At 51.0% G+C, this 21,844-nt stretch overlaps 5 protein-coding genes across 5 annotated transcripts; 4 read left to right on the top strand and 1 right to left on the bottom strand.

The window, feature by feature from the left end:
- Window positions 1-1,980, top strand: ASPWEDRAFT_118343 (uncharacterized protein; the record flags this gene model as incomplete). Its single annotated transcript, XM_040828811.1, has 2 exons — window positions 1-732; window positions 1,852-1,980. Coding segments are annotated over 2 exons (861 nt in total), but the record flags the coding sequence as incomplete, so codon positions are not given.
- Window positions 1,981-6,783: 4,803 nt separating this feature from the next.
- On the top strand, window positions 6,784-8,238 carry ASPWEDRAFT_118360 (uncharacterized protein; the record flags this gene model as incomplete). Its single annotated transcript, XM_040828812.1, has 1 exon — window positions 6,784-8,238. One exon carries the CDS (start codon window positions 6,784-6,786, stop codon window positions 8,236-8,238), a length of 1,455 nt encoding a protein of 484 aa, XP_040684432.1.
- Window positions 8,239-9,506: 1,268 nt separating this feature from the next.
- Window positions 9,507-12,301, top strand: ASPWEDRAFT_54145 (uncharacterized protein; the record flags this gene model as incomplete). The annotated part of the gene is made up of 4 exons (XM_040838018.1): window positions 9,507-9,781; window positions 9,864-11,906; window positions 11,967-12,169; window positions 12,231-12,301. The coding sequence occupies 4 exons, from the start codon at window positions 9,507-9,509 to the stop codon at window positions 12,299-12,301; spliced, it is 2,592 nt and encodes an 863-aa protein (XP_040684433.1).
- A 1,680-nt stretch (window positions 12,302-13,981) lies between these two features.
- Window positions 13,982-16,774, top strand: ASPWEDRAFT_62193 (uncharacterized protein; the record flags this gene model as incomplete). The annotated part of the gene is made up of 2 exons (XM_040838620.1): window positions 13,982-16,684; window positions 16,744-16,774. Exons 1-2 carry the CDS (start codon window positions 14,007-14,009, stop codon window positions 16,772-16,774), a joined length of 2,709 nt encoding a protein of 902 aa, XP_040684434.1. The 5' UTR covers window positions 13,982-14,006.
- A 997-nt stretch (window positions 16,775-17,771) lies between these two features.
- On the bottom strand, window positions 17,772-20,532 carry ASPWEDRAFT_118432 (uncharacterized protein; the record flags this gene model as incomplete). The annotated part of the gene is made up of 4 exons (XM_040828819.1): window positions 17,772-18,211; window positions 18,274-18,630; window positions 18,693-20,144; window positions 20,268-20,532. The coding sequence occupies 4 exons, from the start codon at window positions 20,530-20,532 to the stop codon at window positions 17,772-17,774; spliced, it is 2,514 nt and encodes an 837-aa protein (XP_040684435.1).
- Window positions 20,533-21,844: the final 1,312 nt, after the last annotated feature.

Genomic DNA, 21,844 nt, shown 5'->3' on the forward strand with positions numbered 1-21,844 from the left:
ATGAACGAAGACCCCGTGCAGGTTCCTACTGAAAATGCTGAGGCTACAGGGGAGTCTACTGCTTTATCGCCCGAAGGATCCTCTCAAACTTTGGCAGAGGGTGAAGTAGAAAAGAAAGAACTGCCAGAGCCCGATGGTGAAATACAATACCCAGCTGCAGAGCCGACAGCCACGGATCAGGAGGCACCGGAGACGACTGACAACAACAAAAGCCCCGATGATCTCGATGCGGCGACTTCTGAGCCCATTGCATCAGAAGGCCCCGTGGCCGTTGAAACCAGTGAGATGACGCCCGCAGCAGATACACCAGCGGTTGACAACTGTTCCACTGAGAAAGACATCGCCGAGCCTCTCTCAGTTGATGACTCTAATCCTGAGAGTGTAACTGAAAAGCCCAAGGAGCCAGTAGATGAGGATGGGCAAGTGAGAGCACTTCCCGCCGAAACTGAGATTGTCACTGCAGAAACTTTGGAAACTCCAGACAACACTGCTCCGACTGAATCCGCCTCTCAAGACCCAGAGACTCCAGCCGATGATGTCGAGCCTGAGCCCTCTTCGACTAGCAAAAGCAGCAAGAAGAACAAAAAGAAGAACAAACGCAAGAGTGGGGCAGCGACAGCAGTAGAGCAAGAGCCGGCCGAAACACCTCAGGCTTCTCTAAATGAAGATACTCCCGAGACGGAACCTGCTCACCCTGGCACCGAAGAGCCTGAAACAAAGCAGCCTGATGATGTAAACCAGCAGACCGAGCAAATTTTTCAAGAAACAGAGCCAAATAATGAAGCGACGCCGGAATCTGTTGTCAACCACACAGCCGAGTCACCTGTGGCCGATGCACCCTCGGGTGTAGGAGACGCTGCGGACAATGCGGGGACAGAACTGCGCGAAACAAGCGGTGAGGTCCCCACCAACGACGAACAGGTACCACCAGAAACACAAATCAATGAGGAGACTACGACCGACAAAAATGGTGAACCAGCCCTTGGACGAATCGAAAACGAGTCCAATCTGCCTGTGGAGAAATCAGAGACCAATGATGAATCACCACATGTGCCGGAGGCCAATGTTGAACCTGAAACGGAGACGGAACCTGGCACTACACCGACAGGGAAGAAGAGCAAGAAGAACAAGAAAAAGAAACAAAGCGTCTCCACCATTGATGATGCAGGTACTGAAGCGCCACCCAGCACAGACCTGGCGGATGCAAACGCAGACATTCCCGTCGCTGTTGAAGAACCATCAACCAGCATTGGCCAGGAACCAGGCAAGGAGGAAATAGTCGAAAAAGAGATGCCTCAGGAGATTGACACCGAAACCCCCGATACTCGAGAAATGGCAGAAGCAGACGCCCCCATGACCCCAGCTCAGAAGAAGAAGGCAAAGAAAGACAAGAAAAAGAAGCGCCAATCTGAAGCCCAGGACGAGGTACTAGCTTCTGGTCCTACCGCAGAGCCCACGCCAGGGCATGGCCAAGGTGATGTTCTTCCAGAAGCCGCCCCAGACCATACCGAGAAAACTTCTGCTCTTCCTGAGTCTGAGACACTGGAGACTACTGGCGTCGATGAGCCGGAAAGAGTGGATGCACTCCCCGAACAAGAACAATCAAATAGTGATACATCCACAGCCACCGAGCCTCCTGCCGGAAATGAAGAGTCAAAAGCTCCAGAGGCAAACTCGATTACTGAGGAACATAAAGATGCCACTACGGGTGCCGACAATGCTCCAAACGAGGAACCCATAATCATAGAAGCGAAAGATGTATCTGAAGGAACCAATGATGCTGGGAACTCGGGCATTGAAACCACAGCTACCAGCGAAGAACCAACACTTGCCCATGTCGAGCCAGCACAGGAGGACACAAGTGCTCCAGCTGAAACGCCAACACCGACGCCAGGCGAAGAAGTTTCGGTAGACAAGCCCCAGGATGATGCGGCCACGAGTCTAGAAACAACACCTGATCAATCTCAGGGTAACGCGACCGTTGCTGAAAATCTCCCGGAGACAGAGGGTGGCGACGCAAACATGGAAGCTACAGAGAGTGCCTCGCAAGATCAGACACAAGCTGAACCTCAGGAACAAGCTCAAGACGCCACACCCGCAAACGCTTCGAAATCGAAGAAAGACAAGAAGAAAAAGAAGAAGCGTCAGTCACAAGTGATAGAAGACGAGCAATCCACTGCTGCAAATGAAGAGAATGCTAAAGCTCCTTCTGATCCAACCTCAGACGCTGCTCCTGCTCTTGAAGATCCGCCGGCTGCTTCTGATGTTCCTGAGAAGTCAGAAGATGCTACTCCTGAAGAACCTCTCGCAGAAGCTGTTCCCGCAGAGGCTATTCCTGCAGAGGCCCCGTCAGACACGACGCAAGAAACCACTGCAGCTGAAGAAGCGTCTTCGGACCTCAAAGAAGAACCTCAGACAGCAACCTCCAAGAAGAAGGCCAAGAAAGATAAGAAGAAGCGTCAATCACAATCTTTAGGTCAAGAAGAGGCTGCTATTGCAAATGAAGAAACCGAACATGTGCCCAACCAAACTCTGGATCCAGGATCCGCCCAAGATTTTCCAGATGTTCCTAGTACTTCAGAGAAAGAAGAGAATGCTGTTCCTGAAGATGCTCTTGCAGAAGCCCCCCCAGAAGCTGCCCAAGAAGCTGAACCAGCCGAAGTACCAGTTTCAGAGCCTGCGGGAGAAGAGACAACATCATCTAAGAAAAAGGCCAAGAAAGATAAAAAGAAGCGCAAGTCAGTTTCTTTTGACGTCGAGGAACACTCTGTGGAGTCTGGCGAGGTGAATGAGCCATCAGAGAATCAAGAACTCACTCAACAAGCAGATGAGCCAAAGCCTACTGATGAGAATGTATCGTCTTCGTTAGGTGAAGAACCTCAACCGACCAAGTCCAAGAAGAAGAAAGGCAAAAAGGGCCAAGATTCTGTTGATATAACTGGAGAGGTGTCCCTGGCTGCCGGGGAGGAACAAGGTTCTGCGAAAACCCCTTCGTCTGAAGGTCATCGAGACACCCAGCCATCGACCGAATCAATCGAAACAGCAGCAGACACCCCGCCAGATGCAGAATCTATCCAGACCGAAGACCAACCATCCCCCCAGCAAGACAACATGGAGCAGATATCGATTTCTCAGCCTGGAGCAGAGGATGGTCTAGATACTGCCAGATATTCCGAGGAAGCAATGGAAGCCAAGCAATCTCAGCCGGATGCAGACGTCCTGTTGCCTACCAAAGACTCTGACCAGACTGCGGCAACTGCTACCGATGAAGCAGCTGTATCCGATCAGCCTCCTCCCGCTGAGTCAGAGCCCCAGACTCCAGTAGATGAACCCGAGCAAGAAGGGGGATCAAAGAAGGATAAAAAGAAGAAGAAGAAAAAGAAGCGGAACACTATAGAGGCGAACGAAGACGCACCGGCTCCTACGAATGACGACGCTCCGCCAGAAACTGAAAAGTCGCCCGAACCCGAAACCCCAGAGGTTAAAGAACCTGAAGAAACTGCCCAGCCAGAGAACGCAGGCGGCGAAGGCGATGCTCCCATGTCGGCAAAGGCTAAGAAGAAGGCAAAGAAGGACAAGAAGCGCCAGTTAAAAAATTCGGATACTCCATCCGCCGAGGACATGCCCTCGACCGAAGCGAAATCCCTGGAGCTATCGCTTGAGACGGCAAACGCACCTGCTGAAGATGACGGTAAAGAAAATCAGTCCCGCGACACGGAACAATACGCCGAGAACGAAAAAGATTTGGTTTGGACTGATGAGATGGTATCTTCGCAGGTAGAGCAACAGCAAGCGAGTCCTTCATACGCTTATCCTCCTCCCCAACCCACACTTGAACACACTACAGCCGAGTCACCTCTCGTTCCTTCTGATGACGCAGTCGATTCTGCCCAGCGGGGATCAACTGTTGCAACAGAACAACTTCCGTCAACAATAAACAAGTCAGAAGCAACTGACGAGGTAGGAAAGGCCCCCGGCGATGGGCCATTCGGTGAACCCTCGGTGAAAGAAATACAAGAAAACAACCGGGCACCTATTGGAGATACATCATCAACAACTGAACAGGTTGATCCAATAATCGAAAAGCATCCCGAGAACACTGTGAAGCAAAACGAGGCCGCCGGTGAACCCCCCGTGGCTGATATTGATTTTGCTCCCGAAAATTCCGAACTTGAGGTGCCTTTTGTTTCAGATGGAGAGGACTTTGGGTCGTCGGAACCTAGCAAAAAGAAAAAGAATAAAAACAAGAACAAGCAAAACAAGCAAACTCATGGACAAATACCCATTGGGGAGACTGAGCCAGTTAGACCTTCAGCAGACAATACCGAAAACACGCCTTGTGAGCAACCTTCAGCAGTCCCCGAAGCCAAGTCAACAACTGCTCAAGAATCAATCTCCGAAGAACCATCATCCGAGACAAACCCCGAGACGCAAAATGCTGAAGTGCCAGCCACCTTACCCCCTATATACAGCAAAGATGAACCCTTCGCGAAATCTTCATCAGAGCCTGAGCAGGAACCACCCTTGGCCGAGCTTGAAACTTTACTCAATACAGGAAATGCAGCGGCTCCTGCTTTTTTAGGTGATGCATACGAAGAGACCACTATGCCTGAGGCCGACAAAGACCCGATTTTGCCAGCTGATGGAACAGTCACTGATCTTCAAGGTCCAACCGACCGCCAAGCTAGAGATGCAGCAGAAGAAATCGAGGATGCAAGGACTTCCGGCTTTGACAGCGCCAAGGACCTGCCATCAGTTCCAGACCCATTTATCAGTACTGAAGCAAGCACGGTTGATCATACAACTGACGGCACTGTGCATGTGGATGGGGGAAGTGGAAATACGATCGAAACTCAAAAGCCAATTCCAGAAGTTGCACAAGTCTCGGAAGAATCACCTGAGTGGCCTGTTGAGGAGAACAAACCCTTACAAGAGGGTGAAACCGAAGAATTCGAGACTGAAAAACATTCGAAACCAGAGGATGTGGGGAAGCAGATTGCCACCAATCCCAAGGGAAATGATCCCTCCCGATTGCAGGAGGTTGATAAAAAAGGTATGAAAACAAATCAGCCCTCGCAAGACGAAGACCTTTGGCCTACGATTGACTGGGAAAAAGGCGATATCGAGGTTACGGACCAGACACCTATGCCATCCCCCGAGACCCAACCAACTACTTTCGAGCCAGGAATCCCTGAATTCGATGAGACTGGGATCCCAGAGGGTCTGATACGACGAGGATTGCGGAGTTCAACCGAAAAAGAAGGTCCCGAGAAAGGCTTGCCTACGGCACCACAGAAACAAAGCAAAGTGGCTAGCATCTTCCCCGAGCTAAAGCGCGGGGCATTCAGGAAGCCTGCGAGTCGAGAGTCGGTAAAAGACAGGGCTGAGGAAGAGACAATGGACCAGGGAGCGAATCGCGACAGCGCGATCCATGTCTTGGAAGCACCTATCGCTACCGATAAATCAATGGACAGCGAGGATATTCCCAATCCTTCGCTGGCTCGCACTACGGCTATTCCTACGCCGTTACAGGATCCCTTTACGGAACAGTCAACGACAACCGAGACCAGAACACCAGTCACACCCACCGATCTGGCGGTTGATGTTGAGTTCGACCCTTCTTACAGGGTGTCAGTGCTATCAGATGGTCCCACGAAGACCAGGTCAATCGATATCCAATGGAGGGAGGATTATGGACAAGATGGTGAGGTCAAGAAAAACGCCAAAGCAAGACCTGAAGCACAAAAAGAGCTTCCCACTCACAATGATATGTCTCTATATGGACCTCCTCCGGCGCACGCAGCCCCAGCCGGACACTCATCTTCCGCGTCGCCTCAGGTGGACGTAGATACGCAACAACAACAACAGCAAGTTGGCAATCCTTCCCGTGAACTCCTTCGCAGCCCATCAATCCACGGGCGACATGACCACCCGTCGCGAACATGGTCCTGGGACCAAGGGCCCATCTCAGCAACAAGAACACCATCACCGCCGAGAACGTTCCCCGGAGGACCTCAACTGGACCCTAGTACGATTTCCCCTCCCCGGACCCCGCTGGACACAATTTCGGAACAAGAGCCAGATGCTGGTGTGGAGAAGTCGGGCACAAAAGGAACCATGGCTCGAGGCCGCGACGGCACACCCCGTCTGGAGATGAAACCCGAACATGTGCTGCCACGTCCCGAAACCCCGGTTAGGAAATTCACAGACAATGCGCTGGCACGACAAGCGTGGCCTACTACAGACAGGGATGATGAGATAAAAAGGAAGACTCATCGATCAAGTGGCCGACCGGCTGACCCTGGATGGCCGGCGGAAATACTACGGACACCTGAGCAAGGGATGCCCATTCTGAGACCCAGCAGCGTCAGCAGTATTCACAGTGTCCAGAGCACCCAGAGCATCTCCAGCGTCAACCGGGCGTTGCGGCGGACAACTCGCAACGCCAGTGGTGACTTGCGGGCGGCAAGTCGGGCACAGGAAACCTCGCACCCGCGCAATCCCCAGCCTCCTCTTTCTCCCCTCCCGTCCGACCTCAACGTAGAACGCATTCCCTCTTCCTCCTCCTACGACCCCGTCACCGACAAGGGCAAGCGCCCTATTCGAGGAATGACGGACGTCTACGTGAGTAATTTTCATTTTCCTCTCCACTTTCTAACTGCAAAAAATCTTTTCGCTTGTGATTTTGTTTTGCTAACGGTTTTTGTTTAGGAGGGTTGGGGGGAGACACCCAACTCGCCCCGGTCGCCCAGCCGACCGCCCAGTGTCCGTCGCCGCCAAAGCATGCAACAACTGCAAGAACTCGAGACTCGTCTAGACCGACTTATTTCAGAAAATCGCCTCCTGGTCGCTGAACGAGAAGCCGCCGAAAAGGAACTTCGCACCACCAGTGTCGCTCGCCGCAAAAGCGACCATGCCCTCAACAGCCGTGATGCCGACCTACGAGACCGAGAAGCGGAGGTAGAACAATTAAAGAACTCAGTGGAGTGGCTACAGAAGGAAGTCACCCGCTTGACCAAGGATAATGAAGGATTGACTACCACCAACACCAACCTTGCCGCTACTCATGCCAATGAAATTCAAGTAGCCCGGGAGGAGTCCACCCGGGAACTGGATGGCCTACGCCTTCAGTATCAACAACTCTCGAATAGCTTGCAAGACACGGTGCGTCAGCAAATCGATGCGGCATTAGCTCAGAAGAACGCAGAGCTGCGCCGTCTCCGTGAGGACCTCGAGGCCGCCCGGGACAAGGTGAAGGAACTGCAGCATCAAATCGCAGCGTCAATGCAAGACGATATACTTATCTTCCGTGATGAGGACTATTTTGATGCTGCGTGCCAAAAGCTGTGTGGTCATGTGCAGCAGTGGGTGCTCCGTTTCTCTAAGCACTCCGACCACCGTCGCTGCCGCAAACTGGGCGACTTGCATGACGAAAAGGTTGCCGACCGATTTGACAATGCCCTTCTTGACGGCTCCGATGCGGATACCTACCTCGCAGACCGAGTACGCCGTCGTGATGTGTTCATGTCTGTGGTAATGACGATGGTGTGGGAGTTTGTCTTCACCAGGTACCTATTTGGAATGGACCGCGAGCAACGCCAGAAGCTCAAATCGCTTGAGAAACATTTGGGGGAAGTTGGTCCCCGCAGTGCCGTCCATCGCTGGCGAGCCACTACTCTTACTCTTCTTTCGAAGCGACCTGCCTTCTCCCGACAGCGTGAAAGCGACACTGAAGCTGTTGCCCTTGAAATCTTCAGTACTTTGTCACGTCTACTCCCGCCCCCAACACAAGTTGAGGCTCAGCTCCTAGAATCCCTACGAAAGGTGTTGCGCGTTGCCGTTAATCTTTCCGTGGAAATGCGTGCTCAGGTGGCCGAGTATATCATGCTACCTCCGCTGCAACCAGAATATGACACAAATGGCGATCTGTCCCGGCAGGTGTATTTCAATGCTTCTTTAATGAACGAGCGCAGTGGCGAGACCACGTCAAATGATGAGCTAGAAACACAGCAAGCTGTGGTCCGGGTTGTGCTGTTCCCCCTTGTTGTAAAGAAGGGCAACGACACAGGCGCCGGTGATGACGAAATTGTCGTCTGTCCGGCCCAGGTTCTTGTGGCCCGTCCAAAAGACAAGAAGGTTGTCCACATGTTGAGTGGTGACCGCATGTCAATCGACGGAGGCAGGTCAGTCCACAGCAACGCCCCCTCTTCAAACATGGACTTGAGCAATGTGATCTGAGGCGTCACACTCAGATCACGACTACTGCTCATGATATTTTACATTTGGGGGCTTTTCAAAACAAAAGAATTCTGTTTTCTGCGGTGGCACATTTGAGGCGTACGGTTACGGTCAAGCATGGATGGGTATGAACTCCCTACGGGGTAGTGGTTAATTCTCGGAGGACACTTTTCAAATTTCCTTTTTCTGATTAATATTCTCTTTTTTATGATGTGTATGTTTTTTCTATTTGTGATTTTTCTTTTCTTTCTATGGAAATCCGTTGCGATTATGAGGAAAAAGATGTGCCGTGGTTTTATTTTGTATGTAGTATGGCATTGATGCGTCATGACTAATGACTTTGTATTAATCGATAGAGTGATATACCATGTATCCTTTATTCCACATTGCCTTGTAGGTGTAAATGGGTCTGAGTGCGATATAAAGAAACTCCTTGGAGAGACACCATCAACATAGTACTGGCAGAGTAGCTCACTCGCTAGCAATCCCCATTTTCCAGTCCCACTAGCCACTACGAGCTCCTATTGATGCATTGAGTCGGGATATATGGAGTAGACATTATGATATGTATATTTTTAGGTGCCAAATATTGTACATGCAGCAGATTCGAAGCTTCACCATTTCCGGTGTCTTTGCTCCATAGGAGCAATGGATTTGGCGATGGTATCATGTGACTTGTCATAGGTAGTCACTACCACCCCAGAGTAGCAGGGATTCTTTTCCTGGAGGGATCATTGAATTCTTCTCCTCAACCCCATCTTGGCTGTCTGCTTTCCTTCTATTCCCATCCTCAATTAGCGTGATTTAGGGGGTCTTGATCCTTATCTCTGACTATTTTTTTTATGGAGTCTGTCTACCCTTACTTGCTGATTTGCCCCATGTTCCACCGCATCTTGCCACCCGCGTCATTGTCAACTGCTCTTGTTTCCACAACCTGGGCACTTGATCCCTGGCGCACCTGGTCTTGATATACACTACTGATTACAATGCTGAATTCATTTTCTGCTCCATCTGTTTGGATCGCATAACCATTGATTCTGCTGTAGCCCCCTGTTTTCTGCGGCCATTGTTGAAGGGGCCTAGGCGAGCCGGTCGTGGTTAAGCCTGACCGTCTTTTGCCCACCAGTCAGCCAGTCACTACCCATAGTGAAGCTTTGATCAGCACGGCCTCCGACATGCCTCCACCACAGCCATCGTCTATCTCTGGCAGGCGCTCCCAGCACAACGGTCACTCCGCCAGTACAGCTGGCCCTGCGAGACCTGGCACGATGGCCCCGGAGACAACGCAGGAGTCCCGCTCAGACAGCAAATCTGGCACCAGCAAATCAGCCAAGCGGAGGAAAAACCGCAATCGCAAGCGCCGTACCCGCCGCCAGTCATTTCTAGCTGCAGAAGAACCTCACGCTGGGGCTGCTTCTGTTCCAGGTCCCGACACCGAGACTACGGCCCCATTAGCGGCCAATCATCCCACTACTCCGTTCTACAAGTTGGGGAGACGTCTGAGTAACACAAGTCTGGAAAGTGAGGCCTTGTTGGATCATCGGTACGTTCAATTTCTACAATTTATACTTCGTTTTCTGCCTCAGAAAATAGCTGACGACGTTTGCTTGTTGGAACGAATGCAGAAACCAACCTATGATACCGCCGCGCAGAGACAGTCGTCTCGCTCAATCCTTTCGACCTGGCTCCTCGTCAACACCCTTCCGCTCTGGCGACGGAGGTTCTCTCAATCCTCTCTCGGCAATGAGAAATAACAATACAGGGAATGATAGTGACGATTCTGAGGCGGTGGATGATCGGACACCGCTGATGCGGCCCTCTTCGGGCCACACTTCCAACCTGCCTCGATACGGGGCAGATAGCCGATCGAGTCCCTACCCATCTCGTCCTCGACCAGCATCCGTTCATACAATCTCATCACGATGTTCTCCTCGCCATAACAGTCCTATGATCCCAGAGCCGGATCGCGATTATGATATTAACAATCCACCTTCCATGCCCACCTCACCCAAGGTGGGTCCAGAGATGGGATATGACGATGCAGTGGTCACTGGGGCGGAATTTGATTTTTCGTTGGCTAGATCTGTCGAAAATCGACGAGGCTCGATCTCTCTGCCGCATGACATGGTAATTGATATGGACGGTGATGAAACGCAGCACAGCCATTCAGACCCGCCCTCTCCATCGTCCTCCCGGCCAGGGTTACAGGATTCCCTCCGCCGGCGTCGAACCGTTGCGTTCCCCGTCGAGGAAGATGTTTGCCTCCCGATTGCGGAGCCGTCAGAAATGGCGGAAGAGGATATGCCACAAGTATCTCGGGATGGTAGCCGTAGGCGGAGGCGGCATAGGCAGTGGCCGGACCTTTCTATTCTGGACGAATGGAGTCGTGAAGAAAAAGAGGACCGGCATGGTGACTTCCGTACGAAACAAATTAGTGAACCGATGCTCATCGAGGGTCGATTGCGACCCCAATATCGCACGTGGCGGCGGGAGGAAGATGAGGTACCGTACCGGTTCACCTATTTCAACGAAGAATTCGATAGCACCATCCATGCCCAGACAATATCGGAATTGGTGCAGCCTGGAGGCAGCTTCCGCGATCTGTTCATCCCCGAACCTCCTGAGTTGGAAGATTCGTCGGACGAGGACGACGTGGAAACCGACCATCCAATCCGCGAGAGCACTCTTGGTACCGACATTCATAGCAATGGAATTAAGACTCCATCTAATGGGACATATGCCGCTAACCACCACTACAACATGAAGAACAACAATGGAAGTTACGATATCAAAAGCAACCATACCCCCACTGAAAATAAGCAGCAGCCCCGCGCGCATTCAATCATCAGCGAAGCCGTTTCGGATGCACGTGTATCAGAAGCACGACTATCTGCAGAAATGCCGGCTTTCAAAGAACAGCAACAGTCCAAACCGAAGCGTTATGGGCCCCGACCAGCCTTCTGGCTCGATGTTCTCTGCCCGACAGACGCCGAAATGAGGGTAATCGCCAAAGCATTTGGAATACACGCGCTTACAGCGGAAGACATTATGATGCAGGAGGCCCGAGAGAAGGTGGAGCTATTCAGGAATTACTACTTTGTCAATTACCGCACCTTCGAGCAGGACCCCAGTAGCGAGAATTACCTGCAGCCAGTGAACATGTATGTGGTGGTGTTCCGTGAAGGTGTGATATCCTTCCATTTCTCTCAGACACCCCACCCTGCCAACGTACGGCGACGTATCCGCCAACTTATGGATTATCTGATTCTGAGCTCCGACTGGATTTCTTACGCACTCATTGATGATATCACTGATGTGTTCGGCCCACTCATCCAGGCCATTGAAGACGAAGTCGACGAAATTGATGAGAACATTATGCACATGCACTCTCTCGGGCGGACTGCTACGTCTTCCAACAAGGAGGAAGGAAATGACGGTGTATCGACATCCCTCACCCCGGGTGAAATGTTGCGGCGAGTGGGTGAATCTCGCAAGAAGGTGATGGGTATGTACCGGCTTCTAAGCAACAAGGCGGATGTTGTCAAGGGGTTTGCCAAACGGTGTAATGAGCAGTGGGAAGTGGCACCGAAGTCAGAAATTGGCTTGTATCTGGGTGATATCCAGGATCATATCATGACTATGACGAGTAGTTTGACCTACTATGAGACGTATGTTCTCGATCTTCTCTGCCCGATTTCAAGCAATAACTGACCGAACTTCCATTAAAGCATATTGTCGCGAGCCCACTCCAACTACCTAGCACAGATCAACATTTTGATGAACGAGCGACAGGAACAGACGGCAGATGTGCTAGGGAAGCTCACCGTTCTTGGAACAATCGTGCTTCCCTTGAACATTATCTGTGGTATGTGGGGAATGAACGTCAAGGTCCCTGGCCAGGACGTGGACAGTCTAGATTGGTTTTGGTCGAGTATGGTTCCCTCTTCTTTTGCACCATCTATGATAATGGCTAACTTGTTTTACTTTTTCAGTTACTGCTGGGCTCATTCTCTTTGCCATTGCTTCGTTCTATATCGCGAAGCGAGTGTACAAAATTGTATAAATTGCAGGGCGTTTCATGAATGTCCTTGACTAATAATCTCGACAACGCCCATTGATAGAACTAGTATTTCTGTCAAGTAAGTTTGGATATTTATAAGACGTGATGATATTTTGGATACAACTTAGGGCGTCGATGCTTTTGCGGGCGAAGCAACCATATAACATTCTTGCTTGGTTGCTACTTACTTTGGTTCCTGTTCCATAATTTGGGGGGTCTTGGGTGTCTTAACCATCGATTCATAGATAGGTATAGGCTTGGGTGGCTTATTATATATAGATTCACAAATGGCAACAATTGTATCATAATCACAATAATCCAGAATACAGGGCATCCCATTTTGCCTCGCGATGGATGAGGTCATTATGACCGTCGGTAATTACCGAATGTGACCACCCGTTATCCCCAGCCGCAGCCAAAGTGAACGGTAATATTACCAGATCCCGTCACAGCCCGGTCACGCCCGCTCAGATTCACTTTTCGACCTTCATTCCTCGGTTTTCCTACGTGCTTTTTTCTCTCTCTTTTTTGCTTCTCTTTCTTGCTTCATCTTCCTCGTCTCTGTCCTTTATCTTCTTCTTCTCTATTTCACCATCATTTTTAACCCCATCTTCATCCTCGCCTCACCGCCATCCCCGTTCCCGTCCACCGTGGACCCTCTCTTCTCCCCCAGATCATTTGAAAGTCCTCGGGCCTTTATTGTTCCCGTCCACCGGTCTTCAGCCCTCAATCAAATCAATCGACACTCGACAGAAATACCAAAGCCTAAAAACTAAAACCCATCGAGCTTCTTGACGTGGGCAGCTGTTATTGGGCCTCGTATCTGTTCTTCCCCTGGACTCCGAGTGGGTGTGGATGTGATCCATATGCGCCCGTCAGTCAACGTCGCCTGCCCTGCAATTCTTTAACTGCGGTCAAGTCCTTTGGGGTCCTTGCTTCGACGGTCAACTGCGGCACAAGGACAATAATCCTCATCGTTGCATACCACCGACGTTACTACATTTCACGGAGTAATATTTGGGGTGTCTGGATTATTCTTCCCCGTTCCCAACCGGAACCACCCGCTGGAGCGAAGTTATTGTCGAGCCGGATCGACACCACTCGAACCACCGCGGCATTTGCTTGACGAAACAACCCTTGGCCCTGCTGAGAAGAAGGATTGGATGTTCTAGACTGGACATTCCGCGGGATTGTCTTCTGATCAAATTCTGGGACTCTTGGGCCACGTTCTGCCTGGGTTGTTCTAACGTTTCCTGAACATCCTCACCATAATTCGATTGTCTGTCTGCAGTCCGCCTGCAGTGGCTTATTTCCCTTATAGTATTTTCCTTTCTCCCTCCCCTCTGCCCCCCTCACCTTACAGCTATCCCCTCCTCTTTTTGTGATCCTGTCATCTCCCGTTTGCCATCCCCACCAGCATGTGGTCTGCGTCTATTCGTCCTTCTATTCTGTCATCCGTGTAACGCGTTTTGTGCGACAGAAGATCATCTTCCAACGCATCGGCTCCCACCCAACTCTACTGTCTGACTCTCCCCCCATATTTTCCTTGTTCCTTTTGTGTGCAAGACTTTTTTTATTTTTTTCATTTTGTACTTTTACCGTCTTTTCTTTTCTTTTTTTTTTTTTTTTTCACTCCCCTTCCCGGTTTCCTCTCGGGTCTCCTGACTTGTTCTAAGTCGTGTCAGAAAATCCTGACTCGATACAGGCCATGGCAGCGGAGTCCGAGAGGTCGCCTTACTCCAATGGTGCCTCTGGTCAATCCAGAGTGGCCCAAGATGATTCTGCATCTCGGCGATCCGCTAGTGAGAGTGACATGATGGAACTGCCACGCTCGACTGCCCTTATTAAATCCCAGGCTCCCATAATGTCCCAGTTGCCCAAATTTCCGCCATCTGCTTCTGGGATCTCTGCCCCAGCCTCAACGACCTCCTCGACCATCTCCTCCCGTGAAACATCGCCTGTTCGTACCTCACTCCGTGCCACAAATTCGAATTCGACCCATCGTGTCCCCTCCCGTTCTCGCAAAAGCAGTCACGATTGCAGCCCACCTCGGTCTGTCCCTGCTCAGAATCCTGGGTCAGGCACCGTTCCCTCTTCAACTGCCGTGCAAAGAGCGCTATCTCAGCCTTGCAAGCCGCTTATACTGAGCCCTCCGCCCGTTGAGGCGTCCCCCAATGCCCCAAGTCCCGAGAAATCCAATATGTTATGGGCCGCGACACGGAGGCCGGATCAGGACACCGCCCTCCCGAATATCTCGAGTAAACGATCGTTGGTACCACCAACTGAGGATCATACATCAAAGGGGGACCGGAGCACACCGCGTGCGGTGAACAGAGGCATCAATGGGTCCGGGTCCGCCCTCGAAACGGTTGAAGAAATGACCAGCGATCCATCCACACCCTCTACCGATACCGTTTTGAATAAGCCTACAGTGGACGAGTCACGCTTGCAAAAGATTGATGAGGATACGACGCCCCGGGCTTCGAAGAACAATACCGAAAGTGGCAGCGATAGTGGTGGGAACAAGAGTTCAGGCCCGGTGGAAAAGTCCCGCCGGCGTGCCTCGTCTCAGGGACACAAGAGGCCACATTCTGTAGTACCGAAACGGTCTTCTACGTCTTTGAGTGGCGGCGGTGCCCGTGGGAAGCCTGCCGATGGGTCTGTCCGAAACATGATTGTCGAGACCGAGACTGTGAGTTCAATCCCTCAGGTCTCGTTGGGTGTGGCAACCGGTGATCGAGGCAACACCGGTCGTGTCGATGGTGGCACTCTTCGAATGAAACCCAGCACCGAAACCATTCGCCCGAAAAAGGATAAGAAACGACCTCGCAAACCCGCTGCCCTGTCGAGTGGCACTGCTTCCTCCAAGGCGGACATCTTCGAAGCCAAAGTTGCGAGTGCGGTCGACGAGGCCGATGTGTCAGATTCCGATGAAACGTTTGTGTACGAATCGAACCCGCCAGATCCATACCCTGTCCGGCAGCAACGGTATCATTCTCGAACACCCAGTGCCACGTCCATGGCAAGCCAGGTTGATCAGCTCGCTGGTCGGGTGCGTAATCACAGTGTTACGGGTAAACGAAGCATGAAATTTACGAACAATACCTACAATAGCAGCGTGGATGGCGACGCTGGAGATGAAGCTGGCCGTGGTCCTTCGAGAGCCGACGGCACCGGTACACAGACCCCTCGCCATCATCAATTTAAGCGATACGGGCGCAACAACATGTATCCATCACTGTTTGATAACGAATCACCATTCCCGCAGCCCCAGCCGCACCTTAAATCTCCTCGACATTTCGTTGGGAACGGATTCAGACAGCCCAGGCACAACGGCTCGTCTCGCACTCTCCCAAACTATCGTACCATCAGCAACTCTAAGAAGGCAGGCGATGTGTACGGTTATGATTTCGATGCAGAAGGCGCCGATGATGAACGAACACCCTTGGTTGTTGGTACGCCCCGCGTGACACGAAGCCGCCATGGCGGCCGACGGCCCAACAGTGCGAGTTTACGGCAAATGGAATACATGCAACAGCGCCAACGCAGCTATTTTTCAAAATACGGCGCTTGTCTCATAATTTGTCTCATGCTTTTCCTCATTATTGGGGGCATCACCTCATTTGTCATCGCCATTACCAAACCGCTCATCGACGTCCAGGTCCTCGACATCCAAAATGTGCTCGCCTCGGAACAGGAAATCATGCTCGATTTGAAAGTTCAGGCAGTGAATCCGAACCTTTTTCCTGTGGCAGTTGATGATATGGACGTCAATATCTTTGCCAAGAGTCGTTTTGTGGGCACAGAAAGTTTGTGGCGTGACGGTGCCTACGATTCGGAACAATTTCCACGCGTGGAGCATAGCAGGAAACGTGCCGAGATGGCACAGGCTGTACGCTGCGTAGGGAGTACGGGATGTCTTGCGGATACGAAATCATCGGACCAGTCTTTGAAAATCCGCAACGGAGGTGTTGACAAGGGCACTGATCCCATTCCGAACGACCCTACCGGCGATCCACAAACAATGCTGCTTGGCCGAGTGTTTCGTTTTGACTCGCCTCTTGCCTTTGAGCCTTCCCCGTGGAACCATCTGACATCCAACTCCAAGGGACAAATACGTCTTTCTCGACCCGGAAACAAAACGGAAGAAGGTGGCACTGAACGGTGGGAGCGGGTTTTACAACATCCTTTTGACTTGATTGTCCGCGGAGTGATCAAGTATCAACTACCTTTGAGCTCCCGGTATTATTCTGCATCTGTCAGCTCCAAAACCCAAGTCATCCCAAATGATGATGGCAATAACGATGATGATGGTAATGATCCAGATGGTAATCATGATCCAGACGGAACTCCTGGGAAGAATGATACCGCCATATCAATGACAATGTTATCTCGGCCGAGGTTGCCTCCCCCTCGGCTTGTAATACCTGACGATGAAAAATTAGAGACCAAACCAGAGGCATCTGGAATGACTAGACGAGTCTTTACGGCCTGATTGATTATATTCTATCTGTGATTATACGACAGCAAGCGAACAGCTTTTTACTCTTTTTGTCTTTTTCTTTTCTTTCTTCCCTTCTTGTATACCCTTGCCTCATTATTGTTTTCTATTATTTCTCATGAAATTTTACTGTCTTGGGCCTCTGGAATGGGGCCAATCAATGTAATGGTGGTTCCTGTCACGATTGGACTCGCCAGTGTTTCTGTTTAATCAGCCCTGGACTTCAGATATTATGATTCAATTGGTTTCTCTTTCCTTGATAAAAGAGATCGAAATCCTACATGTTTATATATTTATATGCTGCCATTCATTTTGAGATATTCAAGTCTCTTTCCCTTTGTTCTTTGAATATACTTTACCCTTCTTTTGGGGGGAGGTTTCCCCAAATGATGTGATGATTTGACATATTGTCTAAAACAGTTGACTGCACAGAAAAAGCATGCATAGAGCGGGAAGATCAAAAATTGATACTATGCATCAGCCTGGCGTTCCCCTCCTTTTTTAAAAACTTGGGTTCTTTGTCTTCCTTTTGTCTTGTTCTCGGAATTGTTTGATTAGAGAGCTTTGACTGGGTGCAATGTATGTATGCATGTACATAAGACCTTAATTTCCGGCATGAAGATTGGCTACTCCAGCATATCTGGCTATTAAATCCCTGGGCTTATGAATTATATTATAGATAGGGGTCTAGAAGAGTACTTATTAATGCGGGGAATTATAATGAGCGGAATATAAAACAAGCTTCTTAAATTCAAGAGTAACCAAGCTTAGACAGTCTACAGTTGAAGAAATACCATGCCCATGGAAATCACATAATTTATTTCGAAATAGACCATAATTTATCATAACAACGTCGTTAATATCATGTAATACAGCATAACAGGTCATCTCAAGTCTTTTGAATACATAAAGCAGAAGGCCACACAACTAGTTGCGTTCAAAGGGACAGGGGAAAATTAACAGAAAAGACAATTAGAATAACACCTTACTGATATCTCTAATCAAATCCTCCAATCTATCTACCACTGGATCATTTTCCCGCTGTGGCAACAGTTTACCTTGCGAGTCGAATCGAGCCGGCAAATCGATAGTTGAATCCGAGTCAGATCCGATGTTTTTACCAGCATCCAAGGTAGTAGAAGATCCACCACCGGGTCTAGATTTAGTATTGGATTTTGAAGAATATGGATCGGAAGAACAGCGGCGATGGTAGCCATGCTGACGATCGCCTTTCAATGAGCCAATCGTTGAATCACTATCATCAGTTTCGTAACCCGGGTCCATTTGGCGATCGTGCGAGGTCCCCGAATTCAGGTCAAAAGAAACAGATTTTGGCAGGGCTGGATGGCTAACAGCGCGTGATCTCCGTTTTTTGGCACGCGGCGTTCCGAGGGGAGGGAATGCTTCTAGACCTGAACGAAGGCAGTTAGCAACAATGCCTAATCATTTAGGAGTCTCTGTTCCCTAGACCCACCATCTTGTGTGTGGTATTTAGCAGTGGGGAAGGGCCAGTTTTGTGCAGCACTCACATTCTCATCTGCCCTTCGGGGCCGGGGCGCATACGGATCTGGTCCTGGAGGAGGCGGATACCCATACGGTTGCGGGGGCGGAGCTGCTCCAGGAGGTGGTGGATAGTCTGCTGGGCGATACGGTGCTCCATTGCTCGCCGGATGAGGAGCTGAGCTCGGGGGCGGCGCAAAGTAGTTGGTATTAGGGTAGTACTGGCGATCATCGATTTGCTGCTGAGGCGCGGCAGGGGGAGAAGGTGGGTAGGGCTCGGGGTTGTACGACTCTTCGTACGGATCCCGGCTCACATTATCGTCATCATACCCTGGTTTCTGTCAATACACGAACGTGCGGGTTATATTTCTCAATAGTAGGGAGAGACCTTACCAGGTCTGTCTCTATCCTGACCAGCCTTCTTACGATCCTTCCGCTGTGAATATTTGTGAGCTGCATATCCCGCTCCTGTGGCGGCCAGGGCAGCTCCTGCTAGGTCGCGAGACCTGTGGTGACTCTTTCGTCGTCTACCACTGTCCTGGTCTGAGTCCGATGTACTGCCGTATCTGACACCCCGGCTGCGGCTGCGGCTGCGACTGCGGCTACGGTCCCGATTTCTTGAAGAGCCATATCCTGCAGCACCACTAGCCACGGGATCGGTGGCATCGGAGTAATAGCCGGACGGAGACGGTGATCTGCCATAGTAGTTTGCAGTTGGGATGCTTCCATGAACTGGATCGCGGCCATACTCGATAAGGCCAGCTGAGTCTCGTGAAGGATCTGGGTAAACTTCTGACGGGGTCCTGCTTCTGGACCTGGATCGCCGCCGTTCTCTGTGCCTAGACCCATCTTCGCCTTCCTTCTTTCGGTCCTGGCTTTTTTCATACAGGCCGGTGGCAGCTGCTGTTCCTAAACCAGCCGCCACGACAGGGAGGGCCTGGCGGAATCTGCTGTGAGACCGAGACCGTTCACCTTTGCGAGAACGCGAATGGCTGCGGGCCCTTTCCACAAGGCCAGCTACCGCGGCGCCTGCCAGACCGGCTCCCGCCATGTGCTTTCTCCGCTGTGACTGACTTCGAGTCTCGTCATCGTCACCATCGCCATCGCCTGTTCGCGACCTTGCCCTGCTCCTGCTCCTGCTAGAGGTACGACGGCGGGAGCGACTGCGCCTGTCATCTTTTGACTTTGATTTACTGCGTGCGAGAGCGACAGCACCGGCTATAGCAGCAGCACCCAGGCCAAGTTCTGTCAAGGTCTTGGCTCGGGAGTGAGAATGTGAGCGGCTTCGACTGCGACTCCGACGGCTGTGGCTATGGCTATGGCCATGACGATGGCGGCGGCGACGACGGTGATGATGAGAGCCGTGGTCGTCATCAAACGAATGAGAACGGTGCCGGCTTTTGCTGCGATAGTAGTCTCTGGCCCGCGAGGCCGCATTGACGGCAACAGCTCCTAGAGCACCAGCGCCTACGGTTCGGCCGAGACGACCCGCGCCATCAGACACCTCTTCGCCTTCCTTCTTCCGATGGCTACGGTATAGTTCAGCAGCACCTGCACCAACCAGAGCACCCTCAGCAAGGTGGCGTCGGTGATGTGGGTGGTCGTCGTATTCACGGGTCTCTTTGCGAACATAAACCATGCTGTCATCACTGCTGTAGTCCTGGTCATCACGCCGACGGCTAGCCTGGGAGATCGAGTCGGCGGGACTAAGCTCTCGGCGAAGGCGACGGTCATCCTCATACTCGCGGAAACGTCGGTGATGATAGTGGGGGTCTCTATCAACCTCTGATCGGTGGACAACATCGTAGTCGGATTCGCGCGGGTTGATGTAGATGGGGCCTCGAGCTTTATGAATTATTACCGGCTGGCCTTGGGGGATCACAATGGGTGTAGGGGACAGCTCCGATCCAGCCAGGTGGTCCACAGACCGGGAGTGGCGGCTAGGATGGTGGGATTCAGTATACTCACGCTCGTAGTAATCTCGCTCGGAGCGATAGCGAGGCTCGTAGTCGACGTCACGTTCATAACGACGGACGAGGACGGGGTCGTCATGGTGGTCGGTAGAGCGCCGAACCATCAGTTCTCGATCCCCGGTATAAGGATCCTCGCGGCGAACGAGATAGTCGCGCTCTCGCTCATCTTCAGGAGGAATGACGTAACGCTTGATTGAGACGCTAGAACGAGGTTCGTCCCAATCACGCTCTCTATCGCGTTCTCTGTATATGTATGACATGGGGGAATGGACAGAAGATGGATGAGTTTAGGGGTGTTGAAAAAAAGATGGAAAAAGGACGAGGGGAGAAGAGAAGAGAAGAGAAGAGGTGATGATGAAATGATGAAGCAAAGAATTCGGCGATGACTGATGGGAATGTGGAGGCGCAGAGAAAGTGGGGTAGAAAACAGGACGTTGACGATCAGCGCGGGCGAACTGGGCGAAATTACATCAACAAGAGTGAAGGTAAAGAGGATCGATCACCTTGAGGCTCTGCGAAGAGATGAGACGAAGGTGATGATATTTATGTAGACGAGATCAGGAGACACAAAGGATTGTGAGCGCTAGGATATCAGGCGTTGGTGGTCAACAAGCAGGGTCGAATGTTGATGAAACGAGACGGTGGAGGGGCAATATCAATATGACACGGGTATTGTCTTGAAGAAACAGTAGCAGATGAAGATGGTGTAATTGGCAGTCATGGAAGATGGATGAAATCGAAAGAAGGTGAAATGGACGAGATGAAGTTAAGAAGGTGGAAGACGAGGATAGAACACCACGTGAACGCGATGGTGAAGCCAAAGAAAGACAAGACAAAGACAGCTTCACTATCGGATCAATGGGAATCTCGCATTCTCTTCACTCTACGTCTTCTTTTTTTGCTGAAACAGCTGCAAAAACATTCTATGATACAACAATGACTCAAAGAAAACGAGGCGCAGTTCTATCCTGGTCCCTGATTTGCCTCTTTGTTGCCCATCCAGGCTCCCTCGTATTGGGGCAACATTCGCGGAATCCGATTGATAGAGATGCCATCAAGACCCGTTGGCTCCATCTCTGGTTGCCCCTTTGCTGTTCCCTGGATATTCCATCGGTTGACAGATGGCTGTTCCATGGATCCTTTGTGTGGATAATCAACCTTCTCCTTAAAAAAAGAAAAAAGAAAAGAAAAGAAAATTGGAAAAAAAGGAAAAACAACGGTCAAGAACGTGCTGCAAAAAAGAAAAAAAGGCAAATAAGGCAACCTCTTGTTTCTGCTGGATCCCACTTGTTCTCTGTGGAAAAAGAAAAACCCACATAAAATCTCGAGTGTCTTGCAGCCCCAAGTTGCGCCGAGTTACGCCGAGTTGCCTCAACTTTCCAGCCTCAGTCCAGGTACTCGGATCCATCCCACATCGTCCAGATATGATACATCTATGATCTACACTCTGCCATGTGTTGGAAAATCTCGCCTATCCGTATGTCATTTGCCACGCGTGCAGTTGGTTCTGGAGGCGTCCGACTATTGAGTCGGGGAGGACTTCATCGCCACAGGCATGAATAACGAGATGCA

Source organism: Aspergillus wentii (genome assembly GCF_001890725.1).
Source record: "Aspergillus wentii DTO 134E9 unplaced genomic scaffold ASPWEscaffold_8, whole genome shotgun sequence".
In the NCBI taxonomy this organism is placed as follows: Eukaryota; Fungi; Ascomycota; class Eurotiomycetes; order Eurotiales; family Aspergillaceae; genus Aspergillus; species Aspergillus wentii.